Consider the following 15,883-nt stretch of genomic DNA (forward strand, 5'->3'; position numbering starts at 1 on the left):
ACCATGTTTTGACCAAAAAATCATGTTTTTGACCAAAAAAATAATGAAAGACAAAGATAAAAAGAATTTATCGCGTCTGACGTCATCTGTCAATCAAATTCGAGCATGGTTTGTTTACCAGTGTCGTGATGATGACTTGCTGAATGCCGATTTATAACCGGGCGCCTTATTGTTAATTTTGCACCTTTCGACATGCAAACCATCTCAGAAGTTAGGTATTTATAGTAGGAAACTTTCTTAACCGAAGGCACAATGTCCAGAGAAAAGCTGCTTTTTGCCTTGTAAAAGTACGTATTTTTCGCCATTTGCTGCTATTCCTTTTCTCCGATCAGCACCAGATAGATCAGCCTTCCTTTTATGCGCTATTAACCTGTGTAAACCAATCAAAGATCGTAATTGACAGTGACATCAGACGCGATAAATTCTTTTTATCCTTGTCTTTAATTATATTTAATTTTGACCCCTGTTTGACCTTAATTGACCCCTACCAAAAATGCCTGACACTTAGAAGAGGGCAGCCCAAGTCAGATTTGTTCAGTACCTTTCAGGCATTTGTTATATACAGGTGATTACCTCAGCCAGGAGATTACTATATTCATGATGTCCACTAAATCATTAATTTGAACACATGCATTTATATATTAATTGTTTTCATAATCATGCACATCTTCATATTCAGAATCTTTATTCTCATTAATATCTTGGTAATCAGGACTTGATGACATAGTTGTTGAATTGGCTGACTTCTTAGCAAGATGAAGTTCATGCAGTTTTTGGTTGATGTAGGTGTGGTCAGTTGATGGTGCTTGGTGGCCACCTGTTAGTGTTTCCCTTGGTTCGTTTTGAGGAGTAGACAATTTAGATTGGTTGATGGAGATATGTTGTTTTGGTTGAGTTCAGCATACGGTTCTTGCTCGGTACCCTTTTGATAAGCCATATAAGTGTGGTCAGTTGATGGTGATTGGTGGCCAATTGATGATAATACATTGGTTTGGTTGAGTTCAGCATACGGTTCTTGTTCAGTGCCTTTTTGATAAGCCATATAGGTGTGGTCAACCGATGATGAGACTTCTGGATTAGAAGATGCTGTCATGGTGATGTTCTCATCTGATGGTTTATATTTGTTATATAGGATAATTGTAATTACAACACCTATCAGTACAAGAAGGATAGCACCTACAATGCCACCAATTATGCCACCAACAGGTGATGAATGCCCTAAACTGTTGCTGGTATCTGTTTTTGTCATTCCCATTCCATTATCATTGTTTGGATCAGGAGGAACCAGTGTGTTCATTAGTGGTGTTTTTGAAATTGTGATTGGACCAGCAGAACAATTGCGTTGCGGAGCGGTTGGAAAAGTGTCACTTGTCATGTAGCAAATAAACACTGTGTTATTATCATCCATGGTAACTTGTCTTGCTAAACTTATACTACCCATTTCAATGTATGACCCATTTTCTCTTTGAAGAGTTAGTCTCAGGTTGACAGGTGGTGATGAATCCCCAGCTATACAACTAAATATAGCATCAGTGTGTTCAGTCAAGATAGAAGATGGATGGATGCTACATAATGGATAATGAGGAGGTGGAAGGTATTGTTTTATTATGACTTCAATGCATTAAAATTTGAACCTTCTGCAGTTGTAAATCTGATGCTACATGTATACAAACCAGCATCTTGTTTGAGTGCATTTCTTATCTGTAGCAAGCTTCCATATCCTCTATTGGATACATATCCTAAAGTTACACTATAACTTGATGGAACACCAGCACTCAACGTAACATTCGTGGCAATAGTTGTGCCAGAAACTTCCCATTTGTATGTAACGGAACCACCAGTAGTACCAGGGTATTCACAAAAGACACGAACAATAGGTCCAAACCTTGTTGTATATGTAACCCACTGACTCACGCTCACTGACAGTTGTGCTGCAATATAATGAAAGCAAGTCAACAAAATCATGTACTGAAGTATTGATGCAGCCATGTTGATCAATGTTACATCAAAGACAACGATAGATATCAAGTTCAAATATTTATGTACAATCAACTTCCTTTTTCATACAATAAGTTGACATTAATGTATAGATTTGATCATGCATGCAAGCATGACAAATGATTGAACATTTTGCTCCATTCAAAAGTACTTATTATTAGGCGAGTGCAAGTATTTTTGATCGCTGTTATTTTCAGACATTAAATTTTAATGTAATAATTGAAAAATAGAAAATGGTAAATATATTTTTGCATGAACATTAAGTAATATAGTTATATGTATATTATTGCAATCATCCGAATATAGTCCCATGTCCGATAATAGTTCCACCCTCTCAACTTGGAAAAAAGTCGGAAAGTGAGAAAATATTTGATTATAATATCATGGTATGTTTTGGAAATCTTAAAGCCTCAACATGAACATCATTTATAGGATGTCATGGATTATAACGGCAGAAAATAATATAAACTGGTTTGACATCCATGCATATAACAGGTATAAATTAACCATTTATATACAAGGATACTTTTGTTTAATAAAGCTGGAGGGTCATTTAAACCGTAAAATGTCATATGCTTAAAGGACTCTTGTTTGCATTAAGTGCGAAAGGTGTGTAGGAACCACAGAAATAAATAAAGACATTGAACTACAAGGTTCACCTGTTTTCATGATCGCCTGGGTATGGGATGAACTTTGGTAAAAAACAATATTTTTTGTACCAAGTTTCATGAAACTCTAACAATCTGTCATTTTGATCTTAGAAAATGACCCTAATGACCTTGGAAGAAATTTCCATATTGTTCAAGGAGAAATACCAAATTTCATGAAAATGCAACAATCATTACTAATTTGACCTCAGATAACCTCTGATGACCTTGAAAAAAATTCCCAATTTTTTTTTCAAGTAGAAGTACCAGGTTTCATGAAAATCACAATTGTTACCAATTTGACCTCCGATTACCCCTGATGACCTTGGAATGACCAACCTCACTCATGCCTTTACCACAGCACCACTCTATCCTTATTACTCAAGAAGGCCATCACTATCAGAAAGCAAGGCACCACAATGAACTGAGACAAGGACCAATATAATCTGGGTCATATTTTTGACGAGAAATTGTCTGGCAATCAAAAACTGCAGTTCAACAATCATCACATTAACAAGTAGCACTGGTAGTTATAGAAACGTCTACATGAAAGGTGTTATAAGCTGGATTAGTGTATGAAAAAATATAGTTTGTCATGGAATGTTTTCACATGGTGTCAACAAGGACCTGTACCCTAAATGTTCCTCCATGGCTGCTGGCATCATTATACAGGGCTGCATAGGGATTCTCTTATATCTGTTTCTTTGGAAACAATGGGAAAAGGAATGCCCAGTGGTCTAATTGTAGGATTTCAAGTGTCACAAAAAGATGCATTTTGGCAGCTTCCCATCGCATTTAAGGGGGGGTACTACACCCCTGTGGTAAATTTGTTACTATTTTTGCATTTTTCTCAAAAAATAATAACACACTGGTAACAAAAGTTATGCATAATATTGGGGCAAGGAATCCAATTACTACACTGAGATTTCAGTGACTCAAGACAAGCGGTTCAGTATATATGATAGGAAATGTGGTACATCCTAGCGGTACCTTATTTCTTATCATAAATAGCGAACCGCTTGTCTTGGGTCATTGAAATTCCAGTGCAGTAATTGGATTCCTTGCCCCAATAATATACGTAATTTTTGTTACCACTGTGTTTTTAGTTTTTGAGAAAAATGCAAAAATAGACACAAATTTATCGAGGGGTGTAGTACCCCCTTAAATCACACATTACCTGTGTGCAGACATTATTTGTATTTACAAGTCTATTTACTACATGTGGATGCATCCACCAGTTCCACTTGTTAGCTTTCGCCCTTACACTTTGTGTGTCGATGCCTCAACACCCCTCTCACTAGTGCAACTGATGTGCGTATGGAGTAAGTAGATGTGTTACAATAAAAAAAAAATGTGCATTATTTTTAATTTGGGGGCTAGAGGCACATTTTAGTTAAAAAATGTTTACTACAATGGAAATTGCTTAACATTAATATGATAGTACACCAAACTCTTTCAATTTTCAGCATGCATTGAAAAAATGACACAAACACTTCATTGTATATTATTACCAAGGCACGCAGGTGCAGATTTTATTTGAACTTTCCACCAAAAAAATCCACATTGGTGGGTCACATTGGGCCAAAACAATCACATAATTATGTTAAATAAAAAGCGATATAAAAATGCTTGAAACATACCTGCATGACTTATACCTTGTGTTTGCCTTAATATTTATATATAAATACAATGCAATATGGTCCATATGATATTATTGCAATTTTAGAAACAAAAATATTATAAAAAGTAATTAGCCACCAATTGTATAAGCGCAATGTAGTAAAATGATTTGGTTTTGCGTACACTGATACCTGATGCGTATTAATCTTACAATTTGTACAAAACAACTGACATCAATATTGACATTGATTGATAGCATAAGATAAAGGGGCAGTTTCATAAAGTACCAAATCAACTTCAAGTCTTTAATGATAATTTTTTGTCAGACTGGAGACTTGAGGTAGTTTTGGGTACTTACAATGCTTTTCAAATCTTTCTTAAATCAGACCATTCTAGTGTCCTGTGACTCCTGTCTTTGAAATGTGTGTTAAAATATTAAGAAACATACCAGTAAACTACACAAACATTACATGGTTGCCATGTTCAGTCAGAACAATTTACAGAAGTCTAGAATCTGTCATGACCTACAGGTGAATTAAGTAATTATTGGCCAAGATCCAACACTATGAACACTAGTGGCTCTGTGATAAAGACACATACACATGCGTTGTACAGAAGAAAGCATACACGCACCTTACATTGCGTACACACTTAGTACGCTACATGGACGCAATGCGCATGTTCCAGTTTGGCCAAGAAATACTTAATTTACCTGTATTGTCGCTTACAAAGGAGCAAATAGCATACTACTGGATTATTTCTCCATGAGCCAGGCAAACTTTGAAGTGGGATATATGTGGTATGCATTGTGCTGGCTATATGGGCTATTCCAGTTAAAATTCCTACACCCCTATGAAAACACAACTTTAATCTTCCACACAGAGAGTGTTGAATTTCAAATGGGGTTACCTGAAAGGGCGACTCCATTTCAAATCCACACTCCCTGTGTGGGAGATTAAGGTGATGTCTTCCATAGGGAGTGTATGGATTTCAACTGGAATAGCCCAATTACACACACTAAGCTCTACATGTGTAAACCTTAGTAATGCTCAAGCTTAGTGTAAGATGCACCTTAATCTTTAAATTTCGGGCCTTCATTGAAATATGCCACAGGTACACTATTTTGGCATCCCTATGTGACAATCCAATATGGGATAGACCCTTCCTTTGCTTTTGGGTTGTAAACCTGAACTTGGAAAAAAATATGGGGGAAGCATTGGGGCAGATTGATTTCCATCCAGTAATATGTAGTTTGCATGGACTGAAACAGCAAAAATGTGGAAGCAGCTTTTTTCTTTTTCTTCACATAAAATGCACATCGTACATTTACAAAATAAAATATTTATCAATCAATTACAACTAAGAATGTACTGTTAGGAATGCATCTATCCAGTAGAAAATGTTTAAAACTTATTCATAATACAGAAATTCTGAATGAAAAAAAAAAAAAATGTGTTGTACAAACCTTGCAAATCATATGACAAAAAATGTAAAACATTCTGCTTTGAAATAATGGTATTACAATGTAATTTGATTCAATCAATAGGCTAAAAATCTTAGTTAATGCACCCTATATTTAACCAAACAAGAACTTTTTGACTCTTTTAAAATTATAAACTATATATAATTCATTTCATAACACACAATAAACTATATTGGCAATTCACACCTACATATAGACCTTTTTCCCAGACGTAACCGATCCATCCAGATTGGGTTCAGCATTTGAGTCATTTGTGCCTAAAAGCAAAATGCTGCGCCAGCACACATGATCACTGCAGTGACCTCTGCTTAGCTAGTGGCAAGTGCAAAATCCATGTTTCATATCCTAAATGTAAACAATGCGATCAAAATCACACACAATGATTGGTTTTCAAATAGCATCACCTAATTTTGTTTCTTCTGTCATTTGAGCAATGCTTATATTAATTATAGTACAGTATTTTAGATGGTCAGGTAAAAGAAGACAAAACCAAGAAGAAATAAGCAGTGCAGTGTAGTTTCATCTCATTGAATGTACACTGGGAAAGCACGTGTGTTGTTTGTTTACATCTGGACCCAATATCGATTAAGTGATGTCACAAGAAAAAGGACTTCCTGCAAACTGAATTCATTGCTCAATCACTAGCTTTAATAAAGGATAGCTGACTGAATATGACTGTCATGTCTTGCATCAAATAGTCTATCAGTTCATCACTCATTGCTAGAAAATGAACAATAAATTCAGATTCAAAACCACCGTCAAATGTCAAATAAATAAGTACTTACACATAAGCGCTACAGACCGGCTGCAACAAAAACATTAAACTAAAGCAGGCAGGTAGGCATCCACATTGTGGAATCCATCAATTACTGGGTATTGTTATTACATCACTGCAATTTCATAACATACAAATTTCATCACCAAGTTTGTATTAACCCCATGAGAACTACTTGCTGATTGGCCAAAAAGAAGTCAATTGTACCAATCAGCAACATTGTTAGAGTAATTTCACCACGCAAAAAAATTGGGGTGAATTATTTGCAAAGCTTCATACTGATTGGTGATTAACATGAAGATATCATGTAATTGACCAATCAGAGGCAATGTTAGATCGGCAGGTAGTGCTCAGGGGTTAACAAGTGTATGGCAAGTGTGAGATTATTGAAGTAGGCCTATTAAAGATGAAGAATTTTAACATAATATCATTATACCAATACATAGAAATCCATATTTGGCTACAGTCCTAAATATACAGCAGGTTTGTCAGATTATGTAACAAAATCTGTGAAAGGAACTAATACATTATGTAGTACAGTTTTGTGTTACATGTTAACATTTTGGCAGACTATCAGTCAAGAAAAAACAAAGAGAGCAGAAATATGACAGAAAGCAGGCCCATGATAGTTCATAGTTTCTTAGTTAAATTTAACAAGGAATACAATGTTCCAATGACATAGATTTTATAAAAATAGTCATGACAAAACTATATCATTCACATAGATTATACAGAGTGAGGAATACAATCCTGGAAAGTTATTATACAGGTCATGATGGGGGTCAAGGTTCAAAGGTGACATTTTTGAGTGGAAAATCTGATCTGGACTCGGAGGATGATTTAAGTACTTCCCATACTATATTGCAAAATGTTATCACCATGCAATTATAACTGCCACAGTACCTGCGACATCGAATTCGAATTGTGACTAAGGATTAGCATAAATTATTTGTTGATAGGGTGTTTACACAGTAGTCAACTTCAAAACAAACTGTGAAATCAACTTTTGCGTTATCACTTGTTCATGCTTCAAATAACCATTATGAACTTGATTTCTTAATTGCATGTTCGTTTACACTGCAAAAGTTGAGTTTGAATTTGACAAAAGTTGCTCTGGGTTGTCATTAGAAGTGAACTTCTGAAGTCGAGTTCAAAATGCAGCCCCTTGGTTTTAGTATACCACATACCTTCTGACACTTTGCATCATACATCGATTACCACACATGACTGCAACAATATCGCTAATGACACAAGATAGAACCAAACATGAATAAATCTATGTATAAATGTTAATCCGTGTGATATCTGTGTCATCCTTGATAACATGAAGTTGAGTTCAAATTTGACTTAAGTCGACTTCAGGCTCTGTGTAAACTGGGTCATAGATAAAGGATGCCTTACATTATTGATGAATCAAGTTGGTTTTCTTATGGACTACGTTGTGTTCAGGTGACCTTGACCTGTTTTCTCACAACATTGAGCTAGCTACTTAGTTTGGATATTGGGAAGTACTTAAATCATCATCTGGTTTTGACTGTTTCATGAGAAAACTTGACTTTTTATGCATGATTGTTGTATAAAGCCACATAAACTTGTAGCATGTTCCACAGTTTTGCTCTTTAAGAATTTAGGGCAAATGTTTTTGCAATGCGCATACCTCTAATTTTATCTCTTGCCAAAACATTTAGCCCCATGCATTACAATCCAATATTTTGCAGAGCATTATGCATATGAAACCTTGATTTTCCTTTGAGTTCTTTGATCTGGTTAAAATGCATCTATAATGTATCTTACCAACAATGACTAGTTCAGTTTCTGATTGGCTAATTATTATCGGATTTGCATAATTTATTCATAACACACTATACACACTAATGGAAAATATTTAATGTTAGACTCAAGTAAGGAATTTAAATGGTTATTTAGATGTATCTAAAACATCAAATCTGCAATTTCTTGGTTTATCTTTGGTGTAAAACAGAAAAAAATTAGGCTAGCACATCATTTTTTGAATAAAGGATTTTACAGCTCTATTCCATAAGCTGCTTAATTCCTCAATAAAAGTCTTTACACAAGTCTAACTCATGAATATCTTACACCAAGGATACACCAATTTCTGCACATTCTCTATGTTGTTGTTGAAATGTTGGTAATTAACTCAAATTTTAATTTCTACATGGAATTGGGTTAATATTAAACAATGTGGCAGTTTATGCAAGTTATTTACACGGACCTTATCCGAATGTAAGGCATCAAGACAGCTTTACTGTATTAGCGCAATACATTTCTGACTAAAAACACTTTCTGTTTTCATCAACAAAGTTTGAACAAATCTTTTTTAAAACTAGAGAAGAGTTGGGCCACTTAAAACAGATTTATTTCTGAATGTAACCGTTTCATAAATCCAAAGTGGATTAAATTTGATAAAGTTATGTCCCACTCACAGTCTACACTCTGTGACTGATAGTTTCATGTTCAAAGTCTGTCATTTTAAACCCATGGGCGTACTGGCTTTCTTACAATGCCTGTGATTGGTTAATTACAGGATATGATCATCTGAGTAACCAATCAAAATAGAGCTTTTAGATCTTTTAGCAATTTTAAGCTTAATCCCTTCAGCCCTACTGACTACTCTTACCACATCTCTGATTGGCTAAATACATGATATAGCTCTTTTTATAACCAATCAATATAGAGTAGTGCCCATGGCTGGTAGTGCCCATGGGATTAAGGGCTAGTATTAGTACAACATTTTTGCATGTGTTTTTCTGTTGTGACAGAGCTGTGCCACTGTGATATTGGATTCTCCGCTGTCATCATTAGCAATGTTTGAGGCATTGCTCTTCTTCTTGATGTCAGAGCTTCAGCAGAAAAACGTTACAGCAATATCACTGCTGCCAAACTGTCACAATGCAAAACTCACACACAATGTCAACCTATTACTGGCCCAAACAGAACTTAATGACATGTACACCAGCTACAGGTGAAAATGCTATTACTATAGAATATCTTTACAGCATATTCCCCAGTTTGCAATTTTGTACAATTTATAGATTGAAAAAAAGAGCAGATATTTGTACATTCTGCTTAGCAGATTATTTTGTGTTTACACTTCAGTATAAGAGAAAGCCCCTTAATAGTTGTGTTCTTTGTATAAAAAACATCAGAATTATGCTACATGATCTGTACAAGCTTGGTTCAGTTTTAGGATACATTTTGCAGTGTAGTTTTAAATTCAGCTTTATTTGCTGTTACCCACTTAACACATGCCTTGTTGATGGGAAAAAGTTTGTACAAGTAGCATACATGAGACAGTACAGCTTACTCCAAAAAATTAGGAGAACATTTTCAAATGTTTCACTCATTGTAACCATGGTAACCTTTTCAATAAATAAACATATCAAAATCTTCAGTATTTGACATGGTTTGTTGTCTGTTTATGAGTTCCAATTGTGTGACCTTTACACTCTATTGCCTTTGTTTTGATAGTCTGTGACACATCTTGGTTTGAAGTAGCATACTTGATTACAAGAAGATTGTACAAATGTACACAGGACCTGCCCCTTGCATTATTTCACACAACCAACTTCCTAATAATTAATAACATACACAATTTCAATGTAAAGACCCAGTGTAAAGTACTGGTTACCAGGAGCAAGTCAAGACAGGTTTTGTCAAGTAAATTTACATTTTACACCTTAGCAATTATGACCACTTGTAACAAATGCTGATTGCAAAACAGACATGTCCCCTTTCAACATGTACACATTCTGGAGTAAAACAACCTCCTATTTGACATGAATTGAGTTTAACTTCTCCTCAAAACCATGTAATTGTAACCAATGGATATATTCCCACTGATCATCCAGGACCTTTGGCTTTCTAGTCAGATGCTCCTTTATACTAGAATGACAACTTTCTTCATCTTAATCTACCATCAGTAACTACAGTAACATCATTCAGGTTGGATTTTTTTATACATAATTCCCTTCATTTAAAATCAAACCACAGATGATGTCATAGTTTTAAATCATTTGGCACTTTCCACATACACTTATATAAAAAAAATTGTGATCAATCAAGAACAAATCACTGAGTATATACACATTTTTTTAATTCTTTTCAGTGGGGATTTATTTTTTACACTATGCCTACAAAGTTTTCTACAATGGAAGCCCATGGGGTGTTAGTCAAGCGAGTTTCCACTTGACTTGAAATGAAGCCTTTACTTTCAGGATATTTGATATTAAAAACTATTTGAATGTATAGTTATGTAATAAAATATATCCAAGAAAAAATAATGGTCAACTTCTTCAGCCTGGGAGGGCAATTTTCACATAATAAAAGGCTGTGGTATTTTCTAGCCTTTTTATATTGAAAATGTTACAAAACACAAGAATATTTGCAAGATCACTGTCCTTCTCTGGGGTTTCGATGCAGTTACACCATGGTTGCACCAAAGTATCACTGCAAAGGTTTTGACAGAAAAAAATTTCTTTAACAACATTTTTTAACAACATTTTCTTTAACAAAATTGTGGCTGATTATTTTGAGACTTGAAGTCAACAATAACTTTGAATAATTTAATTTATAAAATAATGTTGTGTAAACATAAACAATGGGACTTATAAAGCACCTTTTATAAAGTAGGCAAAGTGCTAAAGAGAAGAAAAAAACAAGAAAGGAAAAGAGCAACACAGTGGGAAAGAGGTAGGTCTAAGAAGATTCTTGAAGGTGGTGATATTTTCCTTAAGACCAGAGGAAAAGTTTGACATATCGCACAACTTTCTATGATGAATTGGTGGGCAATTCATTCCAGAGGCGTGCCCTTGCAGTTGAAAAGGTCTGATCGCCAGCTTCTTTTTATGGAAAACAAGCAGATAGTACATTGGGCTCAAGACATTGTCAAAAGCGCAATGACTACTAGTATTTTCAAAGTCAGAATCTTCATTTGGTAATGGTAGTACTTTTTTCACGAGCTTTTAAGCTCTCAAATTAATCTCACCATATGCTGGTCTATGTTAATTGACCAGAGTACAGAGTTGGGTATACAGTAGTACTTGTAGTAAAATGACCAGAGTACAGAGTTGGGTATACAGTAGTACTTGTAGTAAAATAGAAATAGTACTTATAATATAACTAGTCATTAGTGACATAATTAAAATGGTAATAGTACTCATAATGTAAGTCAAGATTTAGAAAATATTTATATAAACAAGTTCATCATGGTGCTCATTTGAAGATACGCTTTCAATTTCAACACATTTACACTATGAAAAGCAGAGAAATGTGATGCTGACTTTATGTTTATATGTTTTTTTATTTAAAAAAATAAAGGACATAATTAAAAAGTCTAACTGAATTTGACTAAATGATGCTGCATTTGCAGTCAAATTTGATAGCAGCATTTCAAGTCCCAATTGAACAGCCACTGTACCTGTTTACACTGCAGTTTTGACAGTGTCTTTCGGCTGACTCGGTTGAAATTGAATAGCAAATTTTTCGTAGTGTAAATGTGGTCTAAATCTACTCCTCATGATGAACTTATCCTAAACATACGAAAATTTGAGGAAATCTCAAGCAGTACTTATTTTCATAAAACATAGTTACACTGCATTACCTTTAGCTATACAAGTTGAACTATGACCCAAATCTTTATCATCTCCAACACCACAGTTCAGAAATCTGTAATTTACCAGATTGAAATAAATTAACATCTGATATACTGGTATGATTAGCAGCATCCACAAGCAATATGTTAATGAACTATGCATTCAGAGATGCACATGGTAGACTAGCCCCTAAAAGAGCATAGCTCAAAATTCTTTTGAGCATTATTTTTTTTAAATACAGTTTTTTTGGATATTTGGTCAGTTATATCAACACATCTAAAAACAATAGCTACATTCTATTCAACCAAAATTTCATCTAATACAAAGAAAAATAATATTGATTTGCCAGTATTCACATAACATCAAACAAAATTTGTAGACCTGTTTCTATTTTCTTTTTTACATCATACCGATTTTGGACACAAGCACATATATAATCAGAGTATATAATATTTTACAAAACAAAAAATCTAGCCAAAATTTGCATATATACAAATACAGCATTCCATAGCAAAAAACAAATTATTTGGTATATTGAGCACTGGAATTATGAAATAATTTTAAATATAAAACAATTTATATGATTATTGTTTAAAAAAGAAGACCATAATAGAACATAAACAGATTGAAACTCCTTATCACACTTTAGGCTGGTACACTTTCCCGATTACAACTGCATTTGACCATAGTACCTTCAGTTTACAGGGCCGGTACTTTACCAGTAAAGCTAGGAGTTCCCACAAGCAGAATACATTCCTGCTTTACAAGGAATATGAATACTATAATTAGTATAAATAAAGTTCTGACAAATTCATATAAACATAGCTTTTAATTGATCCGTTTTCAAGATATTCACTTCTATTGTTAGCCTTGATTCAATAGGAATGCAACACATCATACACAGTAACCCAGCACCAATTAAACAATGGAGCACCACCTCCTTCAAGGATGACATTTTGTACTTCTGGAGGGACACACTTTCCCCTACATAAATGTACTGTAATCATGTCAGCTGGGTGTTAAGAGCTACTGTATGTAAACTGCATCTCAGAGATATTATCTGCAACTTATGCTCTTTAAGCATGTATGCTATTATGCCAATCAATTAGCTTGAGAAACTCAGGGTATTTTTTATTTTTAATTATTACTTCAAAATATCATGCAGGTAATATACAATGGTCATTTGTATTCAATTTCACCCTTTTAGCTTGATTTAAGTAACTTATTTTAAAACCACAACTGATGCCAAAAGTTTTGAAGCTTATGTTCAAAATTGACCATAATTGAATTTAGCCAATGGCATGAAGATACTTTTTTTCATGATACCTTAAAAATATGATTATTTTTCAAATATTACACATCATCTGTTAAGTTGATTAATCACCCAATAATATGAAATTAACACCATATCCTAAGGATGGCCTATACACACCAAACTAAACTTTAATCCTAACCCTTTGGGTAAGGTCTACAGTTGATATTAGGTCTTGTAGTCCAGGTCCCTACATTGCTAACAATATCTCTGACATGCTACATCTTGTCGTCAAGGTATAATATAACTTGCAAATTTTTATCACATAATTATAATGTATAACATTGCATTGCAATAATATTTGTCATATAAGAAAACCACCTGCTAACATTATGTAATCCCAGTTTACCAATTTCATTCAATTCAAGAATACTACTACATAATGTGTAGTACATGAATACATATAAAAAGTACTACAGCAGGGTAACATTACTATGCTTTTTAAAAAAAGAATCTCTACAAATTTCAGGCTCATAAAAATGACACACACATTCTATTTTCTATTGGTAGTTTAACTGATAAGAAAATTTTGTCATACTAACATCAAGCAAGACTGATGGTGAAAGTTGTTGTGACCATGTAGCAAGTTAAGACTCCAAATGTGATATATGCCATGGTCCTGCCTTGTTATATTGGAAGTGTTATTCAAAAGAAGCATTCAGAAAGTCATCTCATTTCTTAACCCCATGAGAACTACCTGCTGATTGGCCAAAATTAATATTGTGTCCAATTTTGAACCAATCAAGGAGGGCATTAATAAGATCATCTGCAAATGCAAGTTTGACCATACATAGTTTAAAGCCTGGTCATAATTGGCAATAGAAATGACAATTTCAAGTTATCAACCAATCAGAAATGCTGTTAGATGACCAGTAGAGTCCAAGGGGTTTACATAGCAACATTTACACAACCAAACATACAAGGCAGCCTTAGTATATATCACATTCTGCATCTGAACTCTCTTCACTATGTTATCACATTGAGGTTATCAACGCCCTGATGTCTCCATTAACACAAAGTTTCTTATCTCAAGGAATGGTTAGATGTACAAAAGGTTATCTGCTATTTTAGTACCGGTATGCACTATAAAGCTATGCATTTTTTTCTTCTCCATTATTTGTATGGCTTGATACATACCACATAAGCTTTGACTATAGTTATTTGACATTTTTATAGCCATTCCTTTACTAATGACTCTAAATGCTGGTCTATCCTTCATCTACCCATACACAAAATCCCTTTCAAGACTTCAATTGAGGGATTACATAGCTTTATTCCATAAGTTGTATAATCCTGTCTTGATATCAGGCTAACTCTGAGTAGGCTTATATGAAGGTAATGCCTAAATGTTGCCTCCTCCCAAATCCATCATTGTAGCTTACAATAATATTGCATTAGCAGAATGTAAATCTCCGACAAGTTCTGAAAACAAGTGTTAAAGTAGAACATAGTGTTAACTTGATCTTCTTTGCAATCAAACTTGACCATCTCACCAACGACCTACATCATGTGGCTTGGCTCATTATCCATATCTGAGGTATTTGCATGACAGAAGCACAGTGTCTTTGATCTCACATTAGTTTGTATAGAAGCAAACCCTCAACCAAGAAAAGTTTATTCAGATGCAAGATTGTAGAAAGTGATTCCATGGCAAGATCTAACCTGAAGCCTGGTCTCCATCGAGGCGAGTCCTGTTGAGCCGCTGGTTTACTGAGTTAACTATAAATTCACACATTTCAAGTAAAAACTTGCAGCTTCTTGCACTTGAATTGGCTCATAGCCTAAGTCTTTTCAGCTTCTTGTACAATAAGCAATTGTTTTTATAATGGCTCACAGCCTGCATTTTAAGCATAATGTACAGTATGCAGTTTTGCACATGATGGCTCATAGCCTAAGTCTTTAAGCTTATTAAACATTAAGCAAACACCTGCATATTTGCAGTTTCATATAGGGGGTGGCTCATAACCTATGTTCCTAGCTTGCAAGAATGTGTGCAGGAATTCAAAAGTAGGCCTCTCGTTCGGTTCTCGCCTCCAGCACCTCCTCTTGATGTCATAGATATCCTTGGGACAGTTCTTGGGTTGTGTTAGTAAAGTCGGTCTACCGGATTTCTCAAAGAATTGACCACTGTTTTCAATGACCTGTTCATCAGTGAGTTGCGAGTATGGTTGTTCTCGGCAGAGTGTCATGATCTCCCAGAGTGTGATGCCATATGCCCAGACGTCTGTCTTGCTTGTGAATTTGCCCTGTTACAAGAGATGAGAAATTATTTTATTCAATGTAATTCATATACAACAACTTATTATTTATTTATTTACAGGGTGAAGCAGGCAACAAGCGGCATGATGGGCGGAGAGAGATGGCAAAACCACTCAGCTGTGTGGCATTTTCCATACACTCGATTAGTTTTGTGGGGTTCATTACTGAACCCCAACG

The 15,883-nt window shown here is 34.7% G+C and overlaps 1 protein-coding gene across 1 annotated transcript in view; it reads right to left on the reverse strand.

The window, feature by feature from the left end:
• Window positions 1-4,142: 4,142 nt before the first annotated feature.
• LOC140138021 (discoidin domain-containing receptor 2-like) overlaps window positions 4,143-15,883 on the reverse strand; it is a 177,137-nt gene continuing 165,396 nt past the window's right edge. The window contains 1 exon segment of the mRNA XM_072159859.1: window positions 4,143-15,693. Within this exon segment, the coding sequence (XP_072015960.1) occupies window positions 15,391-15,693 (303 nt within the window). The 3' untranslated portion in view covers window positions 4,143-15,390.

Source organism: Amphiura filiformis, chromosome 17, assembly GCF_039555335.1.
Source record: "Amphiura filiformis chromosome 17, Afil_fr2py, whole genome shotgun sequence".
NCBI lineage: Eukaryota > Metazoa > Echinodermata > Ophiuroidea > Amphilepidida > Amphiuridae > Amphiura > Amphiura filiformis.